This window comes from Scardinius erythrophthalmus (assembly GCF_964197995.2).
Source record: "Scardinius erythrophthalmus genome assembly, chromosome: 18".
Classification (NCBI taxonomy): domain Eukaryota; kingdom Metazoa; phylum Chordata; class Actinopteri; order Cypriniformes; family Leuciscidae; genus Scardinius; species Scardinius erythrophthalmus.
Genome location: NC_138238.1, coordinates 4,191,721 through 4,215,445, shown reverse-complemented (window position 1 = coordinate 4,215,445; position 23,725 = coordinate 4,191,721). Strand labels below are relative to the sequence as shown.

The 23,725-nt window shown below is 36.5% G+C and overlaps 1 protein-coding gene across 10 annotated transcripts in view; it reads right to left on the bottom strand.

Annotated features, from left to right (window-relative positions):
• Nucleotides 1-23,298, bottom strand: part of dock1 (dedicator of cytokinesis 1) — a 230,549-nt gene extending 207,251 nt beyond the window's left edge. For all 10 annotated transcript variants that reach the window (XM_081393664.1, XM_081393666.1, XM_081393667.1 and 7 more), the window contains exon 1: nt 23,107-23,298. In XM_081393664.1, the coding sequence (XP_081249790.1) occupies nt 23,107-23,149 (43 nt within the window). In that variant the 5' untranslated portion in view covers nt 23,150-23,298. The remainder of the gene's footprint in view (nt 1-23,106) is intronic.
• Between the last annotated feature and the right edge of the window lie 427 nt (nt 23,299-23,725).

Here is a 23,725-nt window from a genome sequence, read left to right as displayed (position 1 = left end):
TGAAGCTGAAGCTTTATACAGACAAAATACAATACAAATATGAAACATTAGTGGCAAAGGAACCACATACTGTATGTAATTCAGCCTAAAATTCAGAGCCTAAAATTTGTGGGTAATTGCCAGGGCACAATGTTAAATTCAAGCAAGTTCCATGTTCATTATGTTGGAAATTTCCATACAATAGTTAGCTATGACATGCAGGTGAGAATTGAAATGAAATAATGAAATGAAATGAAAAAAAAATTAAAGCTCCAGTATGCGACTTTGGTATTTGACCACAAGAGGGCGCAGTTTCCAACAATAACAAAGACGAAGCTTGATGACGCTATGAAGGAGGTGACGATGGGAGATATTTAATGCGTTTTCACCATCTAGCGATATATCTACATGGAATTAATGAATCATGATCACGGATGAGGTAATTCATTCGTTTTTGTATTACCTGTATGTCTGATCGTATTATTTTATGTCATCATAATTAATGAACTGCAAGGAACGTGAAATGGTATGCTATATTATCCCGTTACAACATACAGCTATTTGTCAAATGATTTATTTGGTTAACGTTGTGCAGTTTTACGTTTTTATGGTTAATGCCGTGTTGTTTAACGTGTTCAAACCAATATCTAAAAGTAAATTTGAACGAACATTTGCAAGTAATGACTAAATATATTTTTTAACATCATATCCGATTGTATTTAATTGTACTGCCATAATCTCGGTCACCACACGTGATAAAAAGCCTTACCAAAGTACAAAGAGCAATATAACTTTGTTTATACGTGCTATTGACAGTTGCATGTCTTACCTGTCTCAATACACTCGCGAGAGAGTCTCTGTCAAGTCCAAGATTGACGCGCAGCTCTCTCCATCTCGAAAACGCCTGCCGATGTTTATCCGGGTTTTATTCCTCCGTTTGTCACACAGTCCGCGACTCCGCGTGTATCCGAATATTGACGCTTTCGTTTTGTTGGCACTTCAATAAAGAGTTCGTGATCCATAACAGCTATAACCATACAGTCTATGGCTATAACGCTATAACCACCACTTCCGCATTTGACCATGCGATATTCCGGTGTGGTGGGTCATATTTTTTATTTTATTAAATTTTATTCTTTGTCAGACGTCTGTATTGTTTATTGTGATAAGAAAAAAAACCTCAATAAAGTTGTTGTAAAAAAAAAAAAAATCCGGTGTGGTGGAATATCCTATCACATGGTCCACACCGGAAAAAGGGATAGAGCGGACATTACGTCACTGAGGCGCGACATTTCTTTTCCGGGACGGCCAGTTATTTAAAATCGGAATTTCTCTGAAATAAAAAATCTTTGGAGACTTTTGAGATATTTTAAGTACACAACTGGAGGAAATATATCACACTGTGCAAGTTATTTTCGGAAATTTTATTACAAAATTCCTACATATTGGAGCTTTAATAAAATAATGAAATGAAATGAACTGAGTAATGTATTCTGGAATTCCTTTAGACCTATTAAATCAACTAGTCATGGGAAACACACTGACATTTGTCTTAAAAATACACTTATGGCTTCAAATAATAAGTTTGTCAGTGTACATTTATATGCACATGAAAATAAACTCTTGCATTGTATTAATAAAATCACACATTTCTAGGCCTGTCACGATAACAAATTTTGCTGGACGATAAATTGTCCAAGAAATTATCGCGATAAACGATAATATTGTCGTTCTGAGACCATTTTCATTTAATATAATTATAATGGCATAATAATGCAGGTACACCTTTTCAACGATCTATAAACTTTTATTTCTAAAGAATATTAAACATTGAAAACGGAAAACATTTTAAATATCCAAAAAAATGAACAAAACAACCAAAAACAATGAAAGCAATGGACTCTTAGTGTCTGTTAACAAAATAAATGTCTGTTAATATATAAAATGAAACAAAATTGCACTTCAAAAAATATTAAACATTAGGCTTTAGACATTATTAAATGGTGATACATTCCATAACAGGCAAAACTGACAGTTAGGACCTTTGTAAACAAATAAAAAAAAGCCTCAACAAGCCATATCGCACAATTTTGCACTGTTACTTTGTCCTCCTGTTACTTTGTCAAGTGATTGTGTACTGTCGGGAAGACGGAGACGCACTTTATTGCGTGTGTATGCTACGCACTGAAAATACTTGGTTAGGATTAGGGGTGAGGAGTGCGTGCGTATTACACGCCATAAAGAGCGTATCATATGCACGCAAAAACTATTTTTGGCGTATAAATGGCACGAGAAATAACATTCGTGGTATAGATATGCATTTTCATGTGATCGGGCTCGCTGTCGCAACTCACAACTAGCGTCTTCTCTCTCTCCCGGCAGTAGCCGCAAACAGTCCCGCCTTTCCCACACAAAGACCATGTGACTGACAAGTGCCGCGCCGCCGCCTCCCCACACAAAGACCATGCAACTGACAACAAGAGGGTTCACTCCTCCTACGCTAAAGAACCGAGAGTGGTCATCCAGTCTCTTTGGTAGAGAGAGAGAGAGACGAGGAAAACAAACAAGCATGCAAATGGAATTATCGCGGCCGGAAAAATTATCGAGCTCATTTTTTTTATCGTGCGATTAATCGACTTATCGACTATCGCGACAGGCCTACACATTTCCATTGAGTTCATTTTTTGCATGTCCTGTTAATTTTGATAGAAACATACATTTTAAAAACACTTTTTTAAAACCAACATATATATATTTGTCTGTGTCACAAGCACTACTACCCAAGTGAATAAATCAGTGCATATGAGGCATCCATTTTCAGACATGCATTTCAAGCACTGTTATTGCTTTTCATTGGCTGGTGAGTTTTGTAAGCTAATATTTTTGCTATTGTTTCCATTTGGTTTATTACAATTGTTTAAAAAGCTAATTTCAAGCAGCTTTCAAAACCCATCAAACATTTTCCAATCATCAGAACTAAAATAAACCCGTCTGCTGCTAACTGCATTTACAGCATTAACATCAACAAACCAGCTTCAACTATTTGTGAACTTCCTGCTTTCATAACACAGAGCAAATATAACTTTTATCATAGCTTCATTTTTTCTGCTACCGGTCCATGAATGTTAACATTACACTCGCTTCATATCACACTAATTATAAACCAGACACGTTTCCACAAAGTCCAACCGCGGATCTAAAGACTCCACATTATTCTGAAGGGGGGACAATAGTGAAGGGAGGCAAACTTACACTAAATTACCTTGTTTTCAACTAGCGCAGTTCTTGCAGAGGCAATGCTGAAACCCTGCCTGACCCAGAGCCTGTTTCTGTCATGTCCAAACTGAACCGGGTCAGATCCACTCATCATCATCATCGTCATCATCATCACACATAGCCGGCGGCAGCACCAGCGGGTCAGTGCCTGTGATGCCAACACACCTAGAGTTCTCTAATTGCTTCATTTTAAATGGCCAACTACACATGAATTTCTACAGGTCCTAAATTTAATAATGGGAAAATAATTGTTCCAGACTATTTGAAGAATTACCATAATTGAGTCAGGAACACATGTAGGAAAAGCACTGAACAGAGCTTCCACTCGTCTCTACCGGCCTGAAGCATCAGACTCAAATCACTCCAACTAAAATCTACACTTCAGTTTGGGTAATTATTTTATAATACGGTAAAATCTATTCTCTACATTACCATATACATCATAGTACAGTCATATTTGCTGGAAAATCAACTCAAATATTGTATAAAAAAAATAATAATAAATCACATAACCATACAGTATTTTTAACGATCAAAAGAAATCAAATTCAGTGATTTAAATATTAATAAATTAATAAATAACTTAAATAATTTAAGTAAAATATTTATTAAAATCAAATAAATCTAATTATTATTAAAGGGTTAGTTTACCCAAAAATGAAAATTTCGGTCATCATTTACTCACCCTCATGTCGGTTCCAACCCCGTTTATCTTCAGAACACAAATCAAGATGTTTTTGATGAAATCTGAGAGATTTCGGTCCATCCATTGACATCTACACAACTGACTCTGACACTTCAAAAAGTTCATGAAGAGATCGTAAAACTACTTGTAAAGACGAGATTAAATTTAGGCATTTATTCACATATAAACATTTATCAAAGCACATCAGATATGGTAAACGGTAAAATCAATGAGGTTCATTCTCGTGTTACGCATCACGTTTGAGCTTCAGCACGAACCAATGAGGTTTGTTCTCGCGTCTCAAGCAGGTTCAGCTGAGCTTCTGTTTATGTTCGCTGATCAATGTTTATATGCGAGTAAAAGCCTAAATGAAATCTGTTCATCATATAAAGCGATTGTGTCTCTTCAGAAAATTTGGACTAAATTGCTCGATTCATATTAGTTTTACAATCTCTTTTGTATGAACTGTCAGATTTAGTCAAAAAATATCTTTATTTGTGTTCCGAAGATGAACAGGTTTGGGAACGACATGAGGGTGAATAAATGATGACAGAATTTTCATTTTTGGGTGAACTAACCCTTAAAGAAATTATTAAAATAAAACAATTAATTAAATTATTAATTCATTCATTCATTCATTAATTAAGAAATCTATTTTTATTAAAATTAAAAATTATAAAATTATAATTAAAATTAATTAATAAAATAAATGTGAATACAAATAAACAAATGATACATTTAAATTAATACAAATTAAATTAATTTAAATAATTGGAAATGGACCAATTAAATAATAAACTTAAATATAAACAAACAAATAAATCAAATGGTTTGTGTAATACATAAAACATTTCTGGGCTGAATTTCAAACAAAAATAGCTATATCAGGACACCAGGACACCATTACCGTGTAATTGCTTATATGGTGATTTTGGTCATTCCACCCACTGCAAATTCAATGGAAAAAGACAAAAGAGAGGCTAAGTCAAACCGTGCAATCGAAACAAGTGTGAAAACAATCTCAAATCACAGTCAACAAGCAGAAAACATCCATTATCTCAAAATACCATTCGCCATTCTGATCGATTCCTTCTAAAGCGGAGATACACAATTAGCCACACATTTATTCTGCAGTTACAGTGTTTGACGTATCAGGCCGCGCAGTCAGTGCGGTTATAGATTGTGTCATAGTCCGCAGGTTTCAGTGTGGGCCGAGGATAATGAGATGAGCGAGGAGAAGGTCAGCCGAGGTGAGAAACAGCGGGAATCTCCTGGAACGAGAGGGTCACTGCTACTGAGGCAGAGAGGATTGTGGGTATAATGTAGAGAGGCGAGACCGCAGCAAACTCCCACGCTAATAACACAGACAGAGCGATAACATAAGTTCCTGATAGCTTAGTATTTGCAGAGCAAAATTATCGGTTTCATTAATGCATACCAAAACACAGCAAAAGAGTTCAGATGAGTGTCCGTAAAACTGACTCGCTTAATTAGTGGAGTTTGCTTAAGTATTAAGTTAACGCTTGCTCATAACTCATCAAATGTTGTATCTTACATTTTTTAAACTAGTGGACAGTAAAATGACACAGAATCGCTCTTACTTTTTTAACCCCTCACTTTCATCCACCTGACTGCATTTTGTAACATGAAGCGCATCCAAGTTCTCACTGGATAAAATACACTCCTGCTCTACATTTTGTCTGATTTTAATCTGAAATACAATATTCAGTCAACTATATTACCAACGTACGACCACAACGACACTGCAAACATAAAGTAACAAAGACATTTATGTTAGGTTTGTGTCTTTCTATTCAACAAAGAATCCTGAAAAAAATGTAGCACGGTTTCCACAAAACTATCAACTATTTTAAGCAGTGATAATCAGAAATGTTTCTTGAGCAGAAAATCAGCATGTTGGAATGATTTATGAAGGATCGTGTGACTCTGAAGACAGAGTGATGCTAAAAAAAGCAAGAAATATTATGTAAAATGTACAAATATAAATCACATAGAACAGTTATTTTGAACTCTAATAAGATGTACCACCATATGGCTGTACTTTTACTGAACTATTACTTTTTAATCAAATAAATGCAGTCTTGGTGACATAAAAGTTCAAAAACATTTATACATATTACCATCCCGAAACTTTTGAATGGTAGTGTAGTTCGTTAAATAAAGTGAATGCATTTTTAATGGAGATAATTATGGAAAATCCACCAATGGCTTACTTAGTCACTGTACATGCTGACATAAGGACATCTACTGAATCATTCTCTGATTAAACTAAAAGAAAAGCACAATTCAGATGAGATTATCTGTGAGCTGGACCAGCCAGGACAAACCTTCCAGCAATCTCTCCAGAATATCCTGCATTAATGAGACACAGATAAAACTAATTAACCTTGTCTTTTAATAGTGTCTTCTCCTAAATGCCACACAAGAACAACCCCTGGTGGAGAGCAAGTGACCATCATGACCAGATCATCATCCTCCCAGCATTATCTCTCAGAGCTTCCCTCTCGCTCTTAAACTCTCCTAATGAACCGATGGGATCATGGCCCCTGGATCCCAGTTAAACAATAAAACAAAATGGAAGAAGAGGAAGGGTTAATGTTCGACATTTATCATCATGTCAGCACAGCCAATCAAATGCACATTTTTAATGAGCTCAGGGAACTCTGGGAGATAATGAGTGCCACTGTCACTCCGCAAATAAAGGTCTGGTGTTTTATGCATCGGTATAGTGGACGTCAGCATATAACCATCCTTATACAATCAGTTTGCACTTTCAGGTCAACGACGGTCATGCAAGAGAACTTTGCTGAGCAAGTTAAAGTTAGTTTGCACCTAATGGTGCACAGGACACACAATATAAAATAACTAGAGGTGCACCACTGTGAATATTTTGGTCGATACCGATAACTTTAATATATCCGATAACCAATATATTGGATGGTAAATCTAAACTTAATTTTTGAGAGCAAAAACAAAAGTCTCACCATTAAAGAGCCATGTCCCAAGCACACACTTGTAATGTTCTCATTATTATTTTATTTAGCCTGTATGTCAGACTTGCACTGCACATGTTGCACTTAATTGCATTTTTCTTTTTTTGAAGTGAATCCAATAATATTTCAAGCAATTCAAAACCATCAAGGCAAACAATGTGCATCTGAAGTACCTCAGCTGAAGGAAATATAACTAATATATTGGCCAAATGTTCTTATCAGGCCGATAAAGACAACATTAAAAATGAACATATATCGGCTGATACTGATATGGTGGCTGATATATCATGTAACCCTAAAAATAACATTTTACCATTTACTCTACTGAAGAATATCAGTAATCTATATCTGTCATATAGGCTACATAAAATTGTAATCAGGTTTGTAATTTGGATTTAGATTTATCAGCCACTATATCGGTTACTGGCTTTCAAATATAAATAATTATCAGCATTGGCCAAAATTTTCATATCGGTGCATTCCCAACATAAACTAAACTGATTCACCATGAAATTCATAATTTAGCAGAGCATTCCTGCTCTTTTAAAACTTTATGAAGCTCAGTAATGAAAGCTGGTATAAACAGCAGATTTCGCAGAGCTGCAGTCGTTCGATTGTGCACACGGCGAGGTGAAACACTTTCTGATGATGCGCTCAAAGCCCTGAGTCATCAGCTATTGTTGTTCAGAGCTCAACAATGAGTTTAGTCAAAGTTGGAACAGTCCAGGCCAGCACACAATAAAACAATAACAGATCTCAGAATAGATCCATTTAGTCATTTTAAAGAGTATATTAGTCACCCCCAAAAATGACAAGTCTGTAATTTACCCACATTTGACCACAACTATTAGCCTAACCAGCACTGGCAAAAAGTTGTTCATAGGACTTCAGAAAACCTAATGTAGTGCACAAAACAGATTTAAGTTGTTATTCACTGAAAGAGATTTAACAAATAAAATGTTAGTATGTTTTACTATTGTATGATTTCAGATAACTTTTGTGGTAGGTTTAAAGTGGCATACTGTCATTTTTGGAGCTTGACAGCATCTGTCCTTATTCAAGATTATATATTATATATATGATTAAACTGCATATTAAAATAAATAATGTGCGTGCGTGCGTGCGTGCGTGCGTGCGTGCGTGAATGTATATATATATATATATATATATATATATATGATTAAACTACATATTAAAATAAATAAATGCAATATTAAAATAAATTAATAAATAAAATCCATTAAGAAAAATATATTATATACATAAAATAAGTAAATAAAAGTAATTAAATAAAAACTAAATATAAAATACAATGTAAATGAATTAATAAATCAATTTAATTTAATTGTAATATTTCATCAAGAAAAGATCTTCTCAAAATAAAAACGAGCGTGACAACGTTATCATATGTTAATCAGGATGACGTTTAGGTGAGAACAATAGTTCTGTTGGGCAGCTAGTGAGAGACGTCACATATGTCTGCTGCATCTACATCACAATAGACCGATTCATGCATCACCACTGACAGGACGAGTCTTAAACTGACCACACAAAACACACATTCTCTCAACAAATCTCAATAAAACAGCACACCCCTGTTTGCTCGGGCTCTCACAGGTACAGCTGTGCCATTAGCAGGAGAACGGGACGATTCTGAAGCCGACAGAAGAGTCATTAATCTCTGTCAGTCATGAAGACGCGAGCACACTGGATTTTTAAAGCCATGTCATCATTGACATTTACTAGCATGTCGCTCTCTGACAGGCCCAAAGCTGGAGGATGTTTGATAGAGGACGCTATCAAGGCTCCCACAGGGGGCCAGAAACAGCCTCAATGTTTTATGAGTGCAACATCAAAATAACAAAGAAAATATTATTTATTCAAAATGACCGACCGAGTCCCTAGTAGTGTATCACTCAGAAACTTCAGTCATCATTTACCCCTCATGTCGTTCACTTACTTTATTCAAGAGACATGTTAAAGTTTCCCTGTGGTGAAAATCAAGATTTTAATGTTGTTTATGTGTCTATGTGATGCTTTTAATGTTTTAAGACAAACCATGTGTAAATTCATAAGTCGACAGCATTGCTGAGTATTTTCTCCTTAAAACTGCAGTGAACCAAAGACAGTCTCAAAAACACGCTTTGAAATCGCTGGTGTTTCTGACGTCACAAACTACCTTGTAACCAATCAGATCAACGTGTGATCATCAACGAGTGGATCTCTGAGCTGAGCTGAGTGAGTGGAGGCGGGGCTCATTTGCATATTCATAGAACCACGTATACTAAATGAGGCAAGAGTGTAGAGTTACATTGAAGATATTTTGAATGTTTTGAATGATTAAGTTAACTTCCATGAAACAGATTTAAGTGGATTGAACACTGAAACTGTGAAATAAATTGAACAAGCAGAAAAAAAAAATCATTTTAAAGTCTTAAATTAATATTACAATCAAAAATGAAAAAAAAAGCACCACAATAGAAATCCATGCAACCTGTGTGCTGTATAATCCAAGTCTTCTGAAGTCATATGATTGATTTGTGTGAGGGACAAGATGCTATTCACTGAAAGCTCTCAAATTAACTCATGCTCATGTACGTTTCAACATGGCATGTCAAGACGTGTCCTGCCAGGCTAAATGACAAACATTGGATCTTGCGTGTCTCATGACTCTTTTTCCATTGACTTTAACATTTAGCTTATTACAGAAAATAAAATAAAAGGAATAAAAAGCCAGGACACTATAAATTGATCAAAAGTGACAGTGAAAACATTTTTAAAAAAATGTTTCAAATACATGCTGTTCTTTTGAACTTTATATTTAAAGAATCCTGAAATAAACTGCATCATGGTTTCCACAAACATATGAATCAGCACAACCGTTTTCAACATTGATAATCATAAATGTTTCTCTAGTGGCAAATCATCATATTCGAATGATTTCTGAAGGATTTTTCATGTGACACTGAATCTATATCTATATCTCTATATCTGTATATATATTCAAATAAAAATAAGTTATTTTAAATTGTAATAATATTTCACAATAATAGTGTTTATCCAATTAATGCAGCCTTGGTGAGCAGAAACTTGCCCATAAACTGTCTGTATAAAAAAACATTTTATTTTAAATTATTTTAAAAACATTGAAATGTTCAATTCAACATCACATAACAAATCTGTTCAACACAAAAACATCTAATGATGCTAATGTGCCGATTTACAGATTCAGAGGTTGTTTCACACTTTATAAGAACCAAACTCAGACACACTGCTGAAAGTCTCCAGGACATTTGCACTTTTGTGTTTGACCTAACGGTCTGATATGGTTCTCTCTTTAATCCGGGCTCATTCTGGTCTCCAAAGTGGCTGGACTCGACCAAAACAAAGAATCATCTCAGCTTATTGGATGGTGTATGGTAAATATGCCAAAGAGATGATGTTCATATCTGCCCATCTGTCAAAATGCTGGGCTGTATGAATGGGGTAAGGCCGGCCTTCTTAACCGAACAAGTGTGTGTGTGTGTGTATGTGTGTGTCTCTTGACCCTTTATTCACAGTCAATAGCACAGCATCAACCATCTGGCCGGAGGAGAGACTTAGATCAGACACCAGCAGGACAACTGAGGCCTTCAAAAACACAATCAACACACACACACACACACAGAGAGATGTGCAGAGCGTGACGAACAGACATTGTCACTTTAATGCCACAGGTTAATGGGTGTTTATGAACATGGAGTTATATTATAGCTGTGTAACTTTCAGATAGGGCTGGGCAATAGATATAATTGAGATTTTGATCAAATTTACATTGATAACAATAGCTGTGTTTCCATTACCTTTTAAATATCACAAATTGAACTTGCGAATTGAAAATACACCCAAAGTCAATTTCACAAAACTCACAAAAATATATAGAGTCTGATGAGATGGTTTTTCAGACAATTCGAAAAACGAATATTTCGCAAAACTGCAATGGAAACGTACGTTAAAGTCCACATGATCATTCTTTAAAGAATGCGTGCTATGTTTGAACCGAAGACGAGACAGTTCTTTATTGAACTCATTAAAGACAAAAGAATAATGAGAATACTGGATTCTAAACAACAAAGAAAAAGCCACAATTTATCAAGAGCTTGAAGCAGACAGGAGGGAGAAACACCTCATCCGTGGCGCTCCCGAGTAAAAGTGGCTTTTTTACTAATACTAAAATAATGGCTAGTGCGGTGGCTGCGATATACATAAATCTACCAACATCCGTTGCCATTATTATTGGAATTACTTACTGCGAGATGGAAAAAAAGCAAGAAATTACAGTTTATAAAGTTATCATTTTAGATATTTTTCCAACACAAACGCATTATTTCGCTTCAGAAGGCCTTTATTAACCTCATGTAGCCATAAGGGTTATTTTTATGATGGATGGATGTGCTTTTGAGGGCTTCAAAATCTCAGTTACTATTGACTCCCATTATTAAGCTGGGAAGAGCCAGGATATGTTTTAATATAACTCCGATTGTGTTTGGCTGAAAGAAGAAAGTCATATACACCTAGGATGGCTTGAGGGTGAATAAATTATGGGATAATTATGTTTTGATGTTTTTGTTTGTTACTTTTGTGCTCGTGTCGCCTGAGGCCACTGCTCCCATGTGACTGAGAAACTTAAAGAATAGTGTTGCATTACACATTTTATTGAATCACCACAAATGTATTAAAAGACTTTTAATGGGAAGGTTTTATATTAGAGTAATATTCCTTCACCCTAAACCCTGAGCGCTTCCCTCTGAGAAATCCATTTATCACATCTTCTCAGACCAAAGCTCATAATATCACATAACTCGAATCCCTAATCCCCAGATTATTCAAAATTCATGTTGAAAATCTATTAAGAATTACTCAAATGTCTCTAAGGAAGACTAATCTACAGACGGGCATCGTGCTGCCTTCTGCAAACTGAGAAATACAACTCTAAAGAGGGATCACATTACAAACACTATCCAGAAACGCATGTTTTTATATGATAACACACATCCTCAATATAACTAAGACCTGGATTGAGGACATTCACACAGGTTTGGCTTGAAATCTGCAAGAGGTTGGCAGGTATACTTAGTGACTTCTGACTTGCAAGATGCACAACAGAGCTAATACTGATATAAAGTGTTTCACTCAATATTTTACTGCGCTTATACACAAATAAATGGGGTTGAAGATATTAAACCAGACACTTTTCACTTGGTGCATTTAAAAAAAAATTGTTTCCGGAGTTTATCTCTGTATGAGTGAGTGTGTGTGCATTTTGAAAAGGAGTTGTGGAAATTTTCTTCAAGGACGAATGACACCACAGGATATTTCCGGCCCAAAACAATACTAACACAAATGTTGAGGAAGCCTTCAAAAAGCGGCATACCACAGTTAAACGAAACAACTGGAAAAAGTAGCCCGCAAAACTACAAGTTACTAACAAAAACATGTTATCGACAAGTTATTATAAGGAGGAAGCACCTTTTTCATACACAAAAGCATTTGAATAATATAATTAAAGCAGATGAGCTTTTATTTTGCACAAAAACTAAAAACTCAATTTGAACAGCAACACCAAACAATAACTTAAATTTACATTATAAAACTATAAAAACAACTAGTTAATAGAAATAAGCTGATAATGCACCGATAAACAGCCATTTTTCATTAACAAGAGTGGGGACTGTCTTGGAATAAAACTGAGCAAATTAATCAGTTAATCTGTTATAATTTTCATCGGTTCTTTAAAATGAACTGATTCATTGAAATTAATCCCGCACAGCATCTGATTTGTGCTGCATCTGAATCAGTTTTACATTGTTATGCACAAAACATGACAAAAACATTGATAAGTTAGCAGAATCACTACTTTTAATTAGTTACTTCAGAACAAAAGACAAAAGGACAAAGTGAAGAACTAATGAGGCTGTAAAAAGAGACAGATTCATAAGAGCAACACATTCAACAAGAGATGAGCCTTTAATTACTGTTTGGATGCCAGGAGTTCTCCAACGCAATAACATTTTCAGCACATTTTACATTGATTTGTGACAGAGTTTGTGTTGATACGAAATTGAATGAAAATTAAATACTACCATATGAACAGTGCAAATGACTTTTTGTAAACATCCTATAATGATTTGATTAATAGATAAATGTAAAAAAAAAAAAATAATAATTAAGAAAGAAAGAAAAAAAGAGCCAAAATCAGTGTTAAAAACAGTTCATTATTCAATGCATTGCATGTACAATGTCACAGCACGATGCTGTACACTTATCAGAATACTACTGAGAAAATTGTAGTGCCAAATATTGCACTGGACCCAGTCTGGTTGGCACATCTTGCAAACTGAAATTTTTCAAAGTTAAAAAAAGCAGTCATGTCACGCAACCGTGTTAAGATGACTGATCAGTGTCGTCGCCGACCATGAGTACTCGCGTCTCGTCTCTCGCCCTCACCGGCCCGAGTCTTTCTGACACTTCTCATCTGACAGGGTCCAAACACAGACCAGACTGTGTTTGAGGTTAATCAGGAGCACACTGGAGATAATGACAGATTATACGCTTGTGTGTTTGAGTACAAACAGAACTATTGTCTCGAGTCAAGCTGCAGTTCTCACTGGCGGCTTTACTGAAGCCAAAGGAAGTGGCATTTCCTTATCTGGGGAGCCAAAGTGTTGGGTAGAGCAATCCTGACCGCCACTGCAGAAACCGCCAGAATACCGAAGTAAACATCACTGACTAAAGTCAGAAAGAGAGTGATGACAGCAGAGAGATAAGTGGCAGTTTGTAAGGACTGAACGCAACCAGTCATTTTAGCTTGCATGCTCTTCGGTATAGTACGGCTTATATTCAAGGATGTTTGCAAAGGCAAGCATCACGATTACAATTGCTCATACTTAAAGTCAGCATTAGCCGGAAGCTGCGATATTCTTTTCTTCTCTGTTGTGACGTATATATCTGAGTGAAACGGCTTCTCGGACTAGAAAAAAAGTAGGACGGGACTTGATTTTTTCCATGAGGAATTGATTGGATGGTTGTGGTTTGCTATTGGTGGATCTCATGTGAGTGACAGGTTGTCCCGCCCTCACGCCAGTAAACATGTCGTCAGAGAACAGACGAGATGTCACTGCAAGTTATTTTGATTAGAGATCACGAGGGTACATGAATGAAAAAAAATGTATTAATCATGTGCATGGATAAATCATTTATAATAAACATTGCAAGATTCCGTTGATTTCATGGGGACTTTAAAAGTGGCTGAAAACCTAGCAACTACCAGAAACATCGTGACAAATTTATTGTAACATCTTATGCCTGCTACAGACTGTGTGATTTCAGCAACCCTATAAGATCATTACAAATCACACTGTACGACATGGATTTTAAAAACTTGGGAACGACGTGTGTAGACTGTACGACGATGACACCTATTGAATCCTAAGCTACGACTCAAGTTAGAAGAATAAAACCTCATCAGCATGAGCTAGTGGTAAACTCTATATCTGCTCTATTTGAGCAAGGTGAATCGCAATTGGCAATTTTATGCTCTGAAAAAAAAAAAAAAAAAAGAGGAAGCAAAACCGAAAAATATGGACGGACGCGGTCATGGCTAGGGAAAGGAGGCCAGCTTGGCATGCCAATTTTGCAAATGGAGATTGAGCCAAGTAGTTTTAAGTTTTAGCGACATTAATCAATACGCCATTTTCATGTTGTATTTCTATTGGCTAGTCAGAAGACATAGGTGACGTCATAGCAGCAAACACACCGAGATGATCATGCTAAATTTCTGATACCGTCAGACAATTATCGCAGGCTATCATTGGTCATCCGTCTTTGAACCTCTCTCACTGTATGACGTAGAACCCGCAACCACAGAAATCGCCCCGATTGGTCATCTTTCTTCTGGAACAGCTGAGTGTGTGTTTCAAAGCGTAGTGCGGTTCTATGGCGATCCTCAAGATCTGGTGTTTTTAGTGTCTCGGAGCACCTTGATTCACAGTAAATGCTGCCAACCAATGCTGGTTTCAACAGAACATGCGAAAGAAAACCTTGGAACATCTTAATGACTGCACCCTATTAAAGTTTTGCACATTCAGAAAATCTTTGGCTAATCTCTTGTTTCTCTGAGCTGGATTGATTTAGCCTTGTCAATATGAAAAAGCACATGCCACACTAATAGAAATCATTCATACAGAGCGAAAGTCTCAAAGGATCAACAACCATAAGAAAAGGGAAAAGAAGTCATTCAACCTCCTCTCCAAACTCGCTCTCATCCAGGTGTTATGGCACATTAATGGTGCCGTGTTTACAACACAACACTTCAACTTTAATCAAAAGGGGTAAGAGTGACGGTAACGTGACAGAAGTGAAGGACAGGAGAACAGCGGCGTTTCATTTCACATGCACACAATGAGCAGTCAAACTCCAAACACTCATTAAATCATGACTGCAAATACGGCGTAACCAATATGACATTTGCATGCTTCATTCTTCAAGATTGTTATGTGAAGATGAGTGGCATAAAGCATAAATCTACAAATCTGAGAATGTCACCCATCAAACAATATGTTATTGTGCTGGATGACAGATCTGAAGTAAGAAAGAAAGAAAGAAAGAAAGAAAGAAAGAAAGAAAGAAAGAAAGAAAGAAAGAAAGAAAGAAAGAAAGAAAGAAAGAAAGAAAGAAAGAAAGAAAGAAAGAAAGAAAGAAAGAAAGAAAGAAAGAAAGAAAGAAAGAAAGAAAGAAAGAAAGAAAGAAAGAAAGAAAGAAAGAAAGAAAGAAAGAAAGAAAGAAAGAAAGAAAGAAAGAAAAGCTTAAGGGTGAAATGAAGGAAAATAATTCCATTTATTTTTTACATTTTGGAAAAGACACGATGCTAGAGCTGCTTGATTAATCGTTAATTAATCTTTTGCAATGTCTTTTTAAAAAAAACAACATGCTATATCTATTTTCTAAATGACAATGATTCGGCTGTGTCTATTAAACCTTTGACAAGTAAGATCACAGCGAACATTTAAATCTGTGTCGGCGCTGCCGCTGATCCAGAGAGAGCATCTGTCATGTATAGGTATGAAACCGCTTCACAAACAGTCCTTTCAACCACACAGTATCATTATTTCTGTCTCACAATGATTTAAATTACCACTGAAATACTGGGATAAAAGTTTATAGTTCGAATATAAACACTGACATCTATGGTAAAATCTGCGGTAGCAATCAAACACACCGAGATGATCATGCTAAATTTCTGATACCGTCAGACAATTATCGCAGGCTATCATTGGTCATCCGTCTTTGAACCTCTCTCACTGTATGACGTAGAACCCGCGACCACAGAAATCGCCCCGATTGGTCATCTTTCTTCTGGAACAGCTGAGTGTGTGTTTCAAAGCGTAGTGCGGTTCTATGGCGATCCTCAAGATCTGGTGTTTTTAGTGTCTCGGAGCACCTTGATTCACAGTAAATGCTGCCAACCAATGCTGGTTTCAACAGAACATGCGAAAGAAAACCTTGGAACATCTTAATGACTGCACCCTATTAAAGTTTTGCACATTCAGAAAATCTTTGGCTAATCTCTTGTTTCTCTGAGCTGGATTGATTTAGCCTTGTCAATATGAAAAAGCACATGCCACACTAATAGAAATCATTCATACAGAGCGAAAGTCTCAAAGGATCAACAACCATAAGAAAAGGGAAAAGAAGTAACTTGAAAGTAACTTGATGCTTCAAGTAAAGAAAGTAACTTGATGCTTTTGAAAGTAACTTGATGCTTCAAGTAAAGATTTTATCAATTACATGATCATAACACCAGTTCAGTAGGTGGCGATAAGTGAGTTAAAAAGAATGTATTTCTCACTGAATCATTCATTCAAGAGATTCTTTCAACGACGCTGATTCATTCAGTAATGAAACAGGTGAAGAATTTATGGCCTCGGTTACACTGTCAGTGAAATCAAATGTGACCCAATTCCGATTTTTTGCTCATATGTGACACAGATCGGATGCGTTCTCTGACAGTGTAAACAGGGAAACGCATGTATTCGGATATTTCGAGATTGGTTTCAGGCCTCGTTCATTTGTGGAAATAAATCATATATGTGCCAATGCGACTGTCATGTAAACAGGCAGATCGAATTTTCTGAGGCATTAGGCAACGTCTCCGCGGTTTAATGACGAGAGAAACCCCGACGCGCATCAGCAACGGGACGGATGGCCCGACGAAACACTGTGTTGTCGTAGGAGAGGGATGTGGACAAACGTTGACACAACATATCAAAGGTTGGCTTGCTCATCCTAAAATGTCGGAACCCACTGCTCCTTGTTGAAGCCCGCCACGATCTCATGAAAGGGTGCAATATAGCACAAATTTTATTTCTCGTGCCATTTACACGAAAAAAAAGTTTTTGCATGCATATGATACGCACTTTATGGGGTGTAATACGCACGCACTCCACACCCCTAATCCGATTTACAGTGCGTATCATATGCACACAAAAACTATTTTTGGCATATAAATGGCACGAGAAATAAAATTAGTGGTATAGATATGCACTTTCATGAGATCGTGTTGTATGTTCCCACCAGTCCTGAGACCTCTCTCGCACACAATAACTGAAGCATATGCACAGGCTGCAATAATGGCCCTTTTCGCCCTCCTCCGCCTCTAAATCATGCGAACTTCGCATATATCGAAAAGCTAGCATCAAGCATATATTGCATTCGTCCATCTGTGCAAGAAACACCCTTTAAACATTTTTCAGATCCATGTCAAGTGTAAACACATGAATCGGATATGGGTCACATTTGAAAGAACGTGTGAAATCGGATATAGGCAACAAATCAGAATTGGGCATCAAGACCTGAAGTGTAAACGAGGCCTATGAGTGAGTCATTGAATCATTCATTCAAACAGATTTGTAAAAAATGTATTCTTTTTTTTTTTTAAATAGACCAAATTCAGCAATTAACATTTTGTCAGAAAGCAAATAACATGTTTTTGTTTAGTTGTCGAATCAGAATTGTGGGAGAATCATGATCTCTATTTTAAACACAAAAAGCTGTGATTGTCAGTTTATCCAGAATCATGCAGCTCTTATGCAGTTGCTAAGGTGGTTGCTAAGTTGCTATATGTGGTTGCTAGGGTGTTCTAGGTGCTTGTTTACTAGTCCAAGTATCTGATGTTTTGGTCTTTTTTAATGAATTAAATCACATGAAACTATAATTAAGAATATTTTTAACTTTAACTTTATAAAAAATGAATGCAACAAACATAGCATGTAACATCCAGTTGTTTAACTACTGCACAAAAAAAACCATTCCATTGAGTAGCTGTCGCTGTCGAGTGGGTGACTGAGACTGGGTTTTCTGGTGTGCCGTTCAAATATTCCAAGCATGTCTGTGGAATGCCAGAATATTTACAGGATGCAGGAAGTTCAGCTGAGCCTCTCCAGTTCAGAGACGACCTTTCAAAAGTCAAATCACAAACACAAAAACACTGAAAACCTGAATTTCAGCATTGTGCCAGACTTCTTATGGAAGTGCCGAGCTGGCTCCTTTACCAAGATGCCCTCCGGAACTGGACGCTATTCCAAACGGCTGGTTCTCGTTAAACCTCTCAACCGATGTTTACTTCCACGCCTTAAATCAGAAAGGTATGTAATCAACCAAAATAGTGCAAGCATTAATTCATTGGTAAGCATATCGTAAAGTGCTTTAGATATGCAAAATATGCCAAACCTGAGGAAACAAACCACAATCAAAATTACCATCACATGCATCAGGTTACAGAAACGACTAACCAAAGCAAGACAAGGAAACACGACCTCAGAAATGATTCAAACACTAAAAAAATTATGAAAATGTGGAAGAGCAGTCACATGGACATCTTTCTGAGCAAAATACTAAATATTATTTATAGATTCACAATGATTTGACATATCAATTCTGATAAATTAACTAATTTGATTAATTTAATTATGATCATGGTCATCATAATGATTAATGTGATTGATTTCTCATTCTAAATTTTTCATATTTTAAAAAGCAATATTAACAAAAATTATATATGTACTGCTATACTGTGCGAATTTGCAACTAGATTTTACTATTTTATAAAAAAACAAACATTTTGAATCTATGTGGCTACATGGCTGTTGGGTTTAAAACAATATTTCCTCTGATTAGAAAAAAAGCAGTGCAGAGTAAATACATAATGACTAAACACAGATAACAGGATCATTAAATCCAGCTGAAAAATAAATATTCCCCCATGTTCATTAAGGACATATGCATACATATCTGAAAGGTTTCATGTGGTAAGCCTGTGCACAAAGAGTAATTAGACAACACGTTTTATTGTTCATGCATCAACACAATGCCTCCATCTCTCTCAGCCAGCCATCTTTCTGCAGAGCTCTCAAAGCAAACTTCACTTCTATTCTCCTCAAGGCCTGGATGAACGGAACAACCAACACACACAAAGCCTATTAAAGCTGCTTTGGAAACTCCTACGGGACGGCAGCGAGTAAGCAGCACACCTCTCTCAGAGAACACTTCCTCAAATACCACAGGACTTACTCATGCAGAGAGACGGAGGTGTGCAGAGAATCCAAAAAAAAAAAGAGGATGTGAAATTAACCCATTACAGTCACAACTCAAAACCATAAACTGACAGATATGAACAACCATGCACTCTTATGAGGCGTTTGTTTTATGCAAAACTATGCTGAGAAAAAAAACTTAGTTTTAGATATCATGATTGAAAGTTAACTTTAGCCAATGCATTTTGACGTAGACACACTCCGTTTAATCCCAACACACTCTGTTTAATCATCTCCAATTTCGTCACATTCTCCATTCCAGTTCAAGTTGGTACAGTGAAATGGTTGTTAAAACCACAGAGCTGATCTCAGAGTATGAGTTATGACTGATTTTAGGGATCTTCCTGAGGGAATCTTTGATCAAGACCGTGGGATCGGCCGGACCCGAGGCAACAGAGTGCGACGCAGGATGAGTTTTTAATTGCTGAGTGCGGGAGGGAAGAGACTGATATGTGCACGGGAAGTGGGAGAAAGAAATGATTTCTGTGCTCAAGCAAAACATAATTATCTAATAATAACAGCAAGCACGAGTCTGTCACTGGAGATCTGAGGCGTTGTGCGTGTGGAAATTGTGGGGGGAGCATATAGACTCTGAGACAGAATCTAACCGGACCATGACTGAAAAATCTGCATAGACCTCTTTCCAGGGGTTTTGCTTGCCGGAACTGGACAAAACGTGAAAGTTTCGGGTGAGAGAGCGGGATAAAATAAAAAATTGTTGGCGGGAGGGGGATGGAAAGACTTCTAAATCAAGACACACCCAAAGCCCTTTGTCACATGACTCAAACCCCCCTAGTCACATGACTCTCAGACCCTGTTTACACCTTGTATTAAATGTGCGTTCATGCCATGTCCTCGTAGAGCTCGCAATTACAACGTGTAAGCTGAGGGTTTTCGGAGACCTCGAACTTGTACCATCTGACCGCTGCAGATTTATTTAAGCATGCCATGAACATCTCAAAATTACGATAATTACGACATGGCGTGAACGTAGCAAAACATGCATGAGTCTCACTCTCAGTCGATCTGGTCACAAGTGGCAGGTCAAGACGACTCACCATTTACACATGGTATTATTAATATGAATCTCATAAGTGTCTCCTCTAAGCACTTGTTTGATCAGAGATTTTTCTGGACTACATGCCTCACTCGCTACTAGGGCTGTCAAACGATTAATCGCGATTAATCGCATCCAAAATAAAAGTTTGTGTTTACATAATTTATGTCTGTGTACGGAGTAATTATTTTCTATATATAAATACACACACATGCATATATATATTTAAGAAAATGTGTTATTTATATATAAAATATTTATATATAATATAAATTATATATAATATAAATATATATACACAGTATATACATGCAAATATTTCTTAAATATATACATGCATGTGTGTGTATTTTTATATAGAAAATAATTATACACCGTACACACACATGTATTATGTAAAAACAAACTTTTATTTTGGATGTGATTAATCGCGATTAATCGTTTGACAGCCCTACTCGCTACATTACTTCATCACTCAATAATTCATCAAAAATGCTTGTAATCCTAAATTGGATGTGTATACACACAAAAACACCTGTCCATTCTGAAATTTCACCAACACATCATGGTGTAGACTAGAGGAACGATGCAAGGGATAATAATAAGACTATCTAAGTCAGTAAATAAATGCATAAATCCAAACAATCAATCATTGGTGTATATATAATCTGGAGGCATTCAGAAAATGGCACTTTTAACAGTTAGTCTTTCAGGAGAGCAGCACACATAAATGTGCTTCAACACGTTTCTCTTTTACCTGTCGCAGTGTTGTACACGTTTCTCTTTTACCTGTCGCAGTGTTGTAGCTTCACCTCAGTCTAGTGCACTTGAGAATTTAAATTACACCAATACGGAGGCAAAACTATTTAAACTCAACAAAGTGAAATTCAACCACCCTCAGGGTAAAAATACACACACACATCAAAGACTAGACGTTTCTACACACCGCCTCGTGCTCCTTTGCGCTCAGAGTGGAAGTCGCTATAAAAGCACTGAGCAACACAAACAGGTAGAGACCACAATATTTCAAAAGAGCTGAATAACTCGAGCAGAACAGAAGTTTCTATCTAACACGAACGCTGGAGATATTTTGAGTCTCCATCAAGGAGAGCAGATAAATCCAGAATTATGGGCTAGACTGAGTTTGCTGCTGATAAAAGATCCTACTGATCCAACATTTAATGCAATCCATAAAGTTCTTCTCCAGGTGAGATGGGGATTAAGATTCTATTATATATCGCAAACATCCCTAAACTCTGAAAACCTCCTTCTCAAGAACTTTCTAAGTTAACTTATTTGTGTAAACTATTATAGCGGCTCAAGGAAACAGTTCAGTTAGGGAAATGTCATGACTAATAATGGCATGTCAACTCAGAGCCGTCAATCACAGCTGGAGGAATGAGGCAACACAACTGTAGCGTGACAACAATCCACTCTATCATTATATAGGAGAAGGAAGAAACGCCTGGAAAATACAGTTCAACTTTCCTTTACTGTGGAAGTGCTTGGTTAACATCTAGCTCTAAACATGTTTGGACACATACGAACCCGGGACGTAGAAGTTTTCCTGACTTAAATGGCTCAGGAATGATGAAAAACATGAAATTATCACAGATATGTTGGTAATCAGTTGCCTAGGATTTCATAAATGAAATCACTGACACTGCATGACACTGTCCAATAAGAATGAAGTATTCTAGAGAGAAGTTCAATGTGCTATCTGCACAAAATTGCTGTATGTAAACATTATTTTACACAATATTCAAATTCACAACATTCATTTTTAAAACACCCAGATAAGAAGAAATAAACGTAGCCCGTATAGTATTAAGTTTATAGTAGCCCAATAAAATGAGTTACATCAGGCTTCCCACGCATTTCGACTTTCCCAGTTTTTAATGATACTGGATATGGATTTAAAAGTACTTTAACAGAGATATAATACTCAGTATCAGTGAGTAGCCTATCCAATTAAATATTTCACGCCATGTATGTGTATGTAAATCTGTGACTGGAAATCACGGTTTTTAAATTTCCATAACAGTGGGATGCCTGATAGCCTATACAAACAAAACAATCGGGCGAAAGAAAGCAGGAGCTTAAAGAATCTTCCGCGGGAAAATACAACAAGCGCGAGAGGTTCTACCAACATAACAGCGCGAAAACTTGTTACAAAGTATCAGCTCGCGAGTAACAATGAGAAACAAAGTATCCATGAGCTCTATTCGGGCCGCCGCGCAGGAAACACTGGAACTAGGCGCGTCTGTGTCAATCTCACACACACACATCTCAAATATATAATAGCGCATTGATTACACTGACCCACAATCATAAAAACACTTCAACACAAAACATCCTCAATTGGTCTAAACTGGCATGGAAATATAGAATCTCACCATTTCTCCTCAAACTTTTGAAACTGGACTAAAAGAAGTTTAGTTGATGCAAGTTTCCTTCTTTACTCACCGACTCCGTACTTCTCTTTCTTCGTGGGCACCCAGCGCGACATCCTCACTGGTGAAAGTGTTGTGAGACGCCCGTGAGTGTTGTTGTCGCTATTCCAAATATATATATCCAGAGTTTTTCCACACACTTTTTCTTTTCTCTGTAGGAGTGGAAAGACTCATCTAGCCGCCATTTTCCACCATCACTGAACTCATGAACCGCGAGGGGGAGATATGAGAAACTTTCTGTCATGTGGGACACCAGCGTCACCGGACGACCGGACAGTCCCTCACAAAACAACTACCATGGCCGCTATAATCTCGGCCAAAATACCAGAGCAAAGTATAAGTAATAATACAACTTTTGTGACTTGGAATATTGCGTATGTGTTAATGTTACATGAGTAGGCTACTTCTTTTTTTGCACAGATTTATTTTTATTTGTATAATTATTTGTTATATGAAGGTCACGTTAAAATATATTCATGATTTAGTTTTGCTACTTTTAAAATGCCTTTATTATTATTATTATTATTATTATTATTATTATTATTATTATTATTATTATACGTTTTGTTTGTAAATATTAAAGGTTAAAGAAAATAAATAATTTCAGCATATTTTCAGTATGATAATTTTTA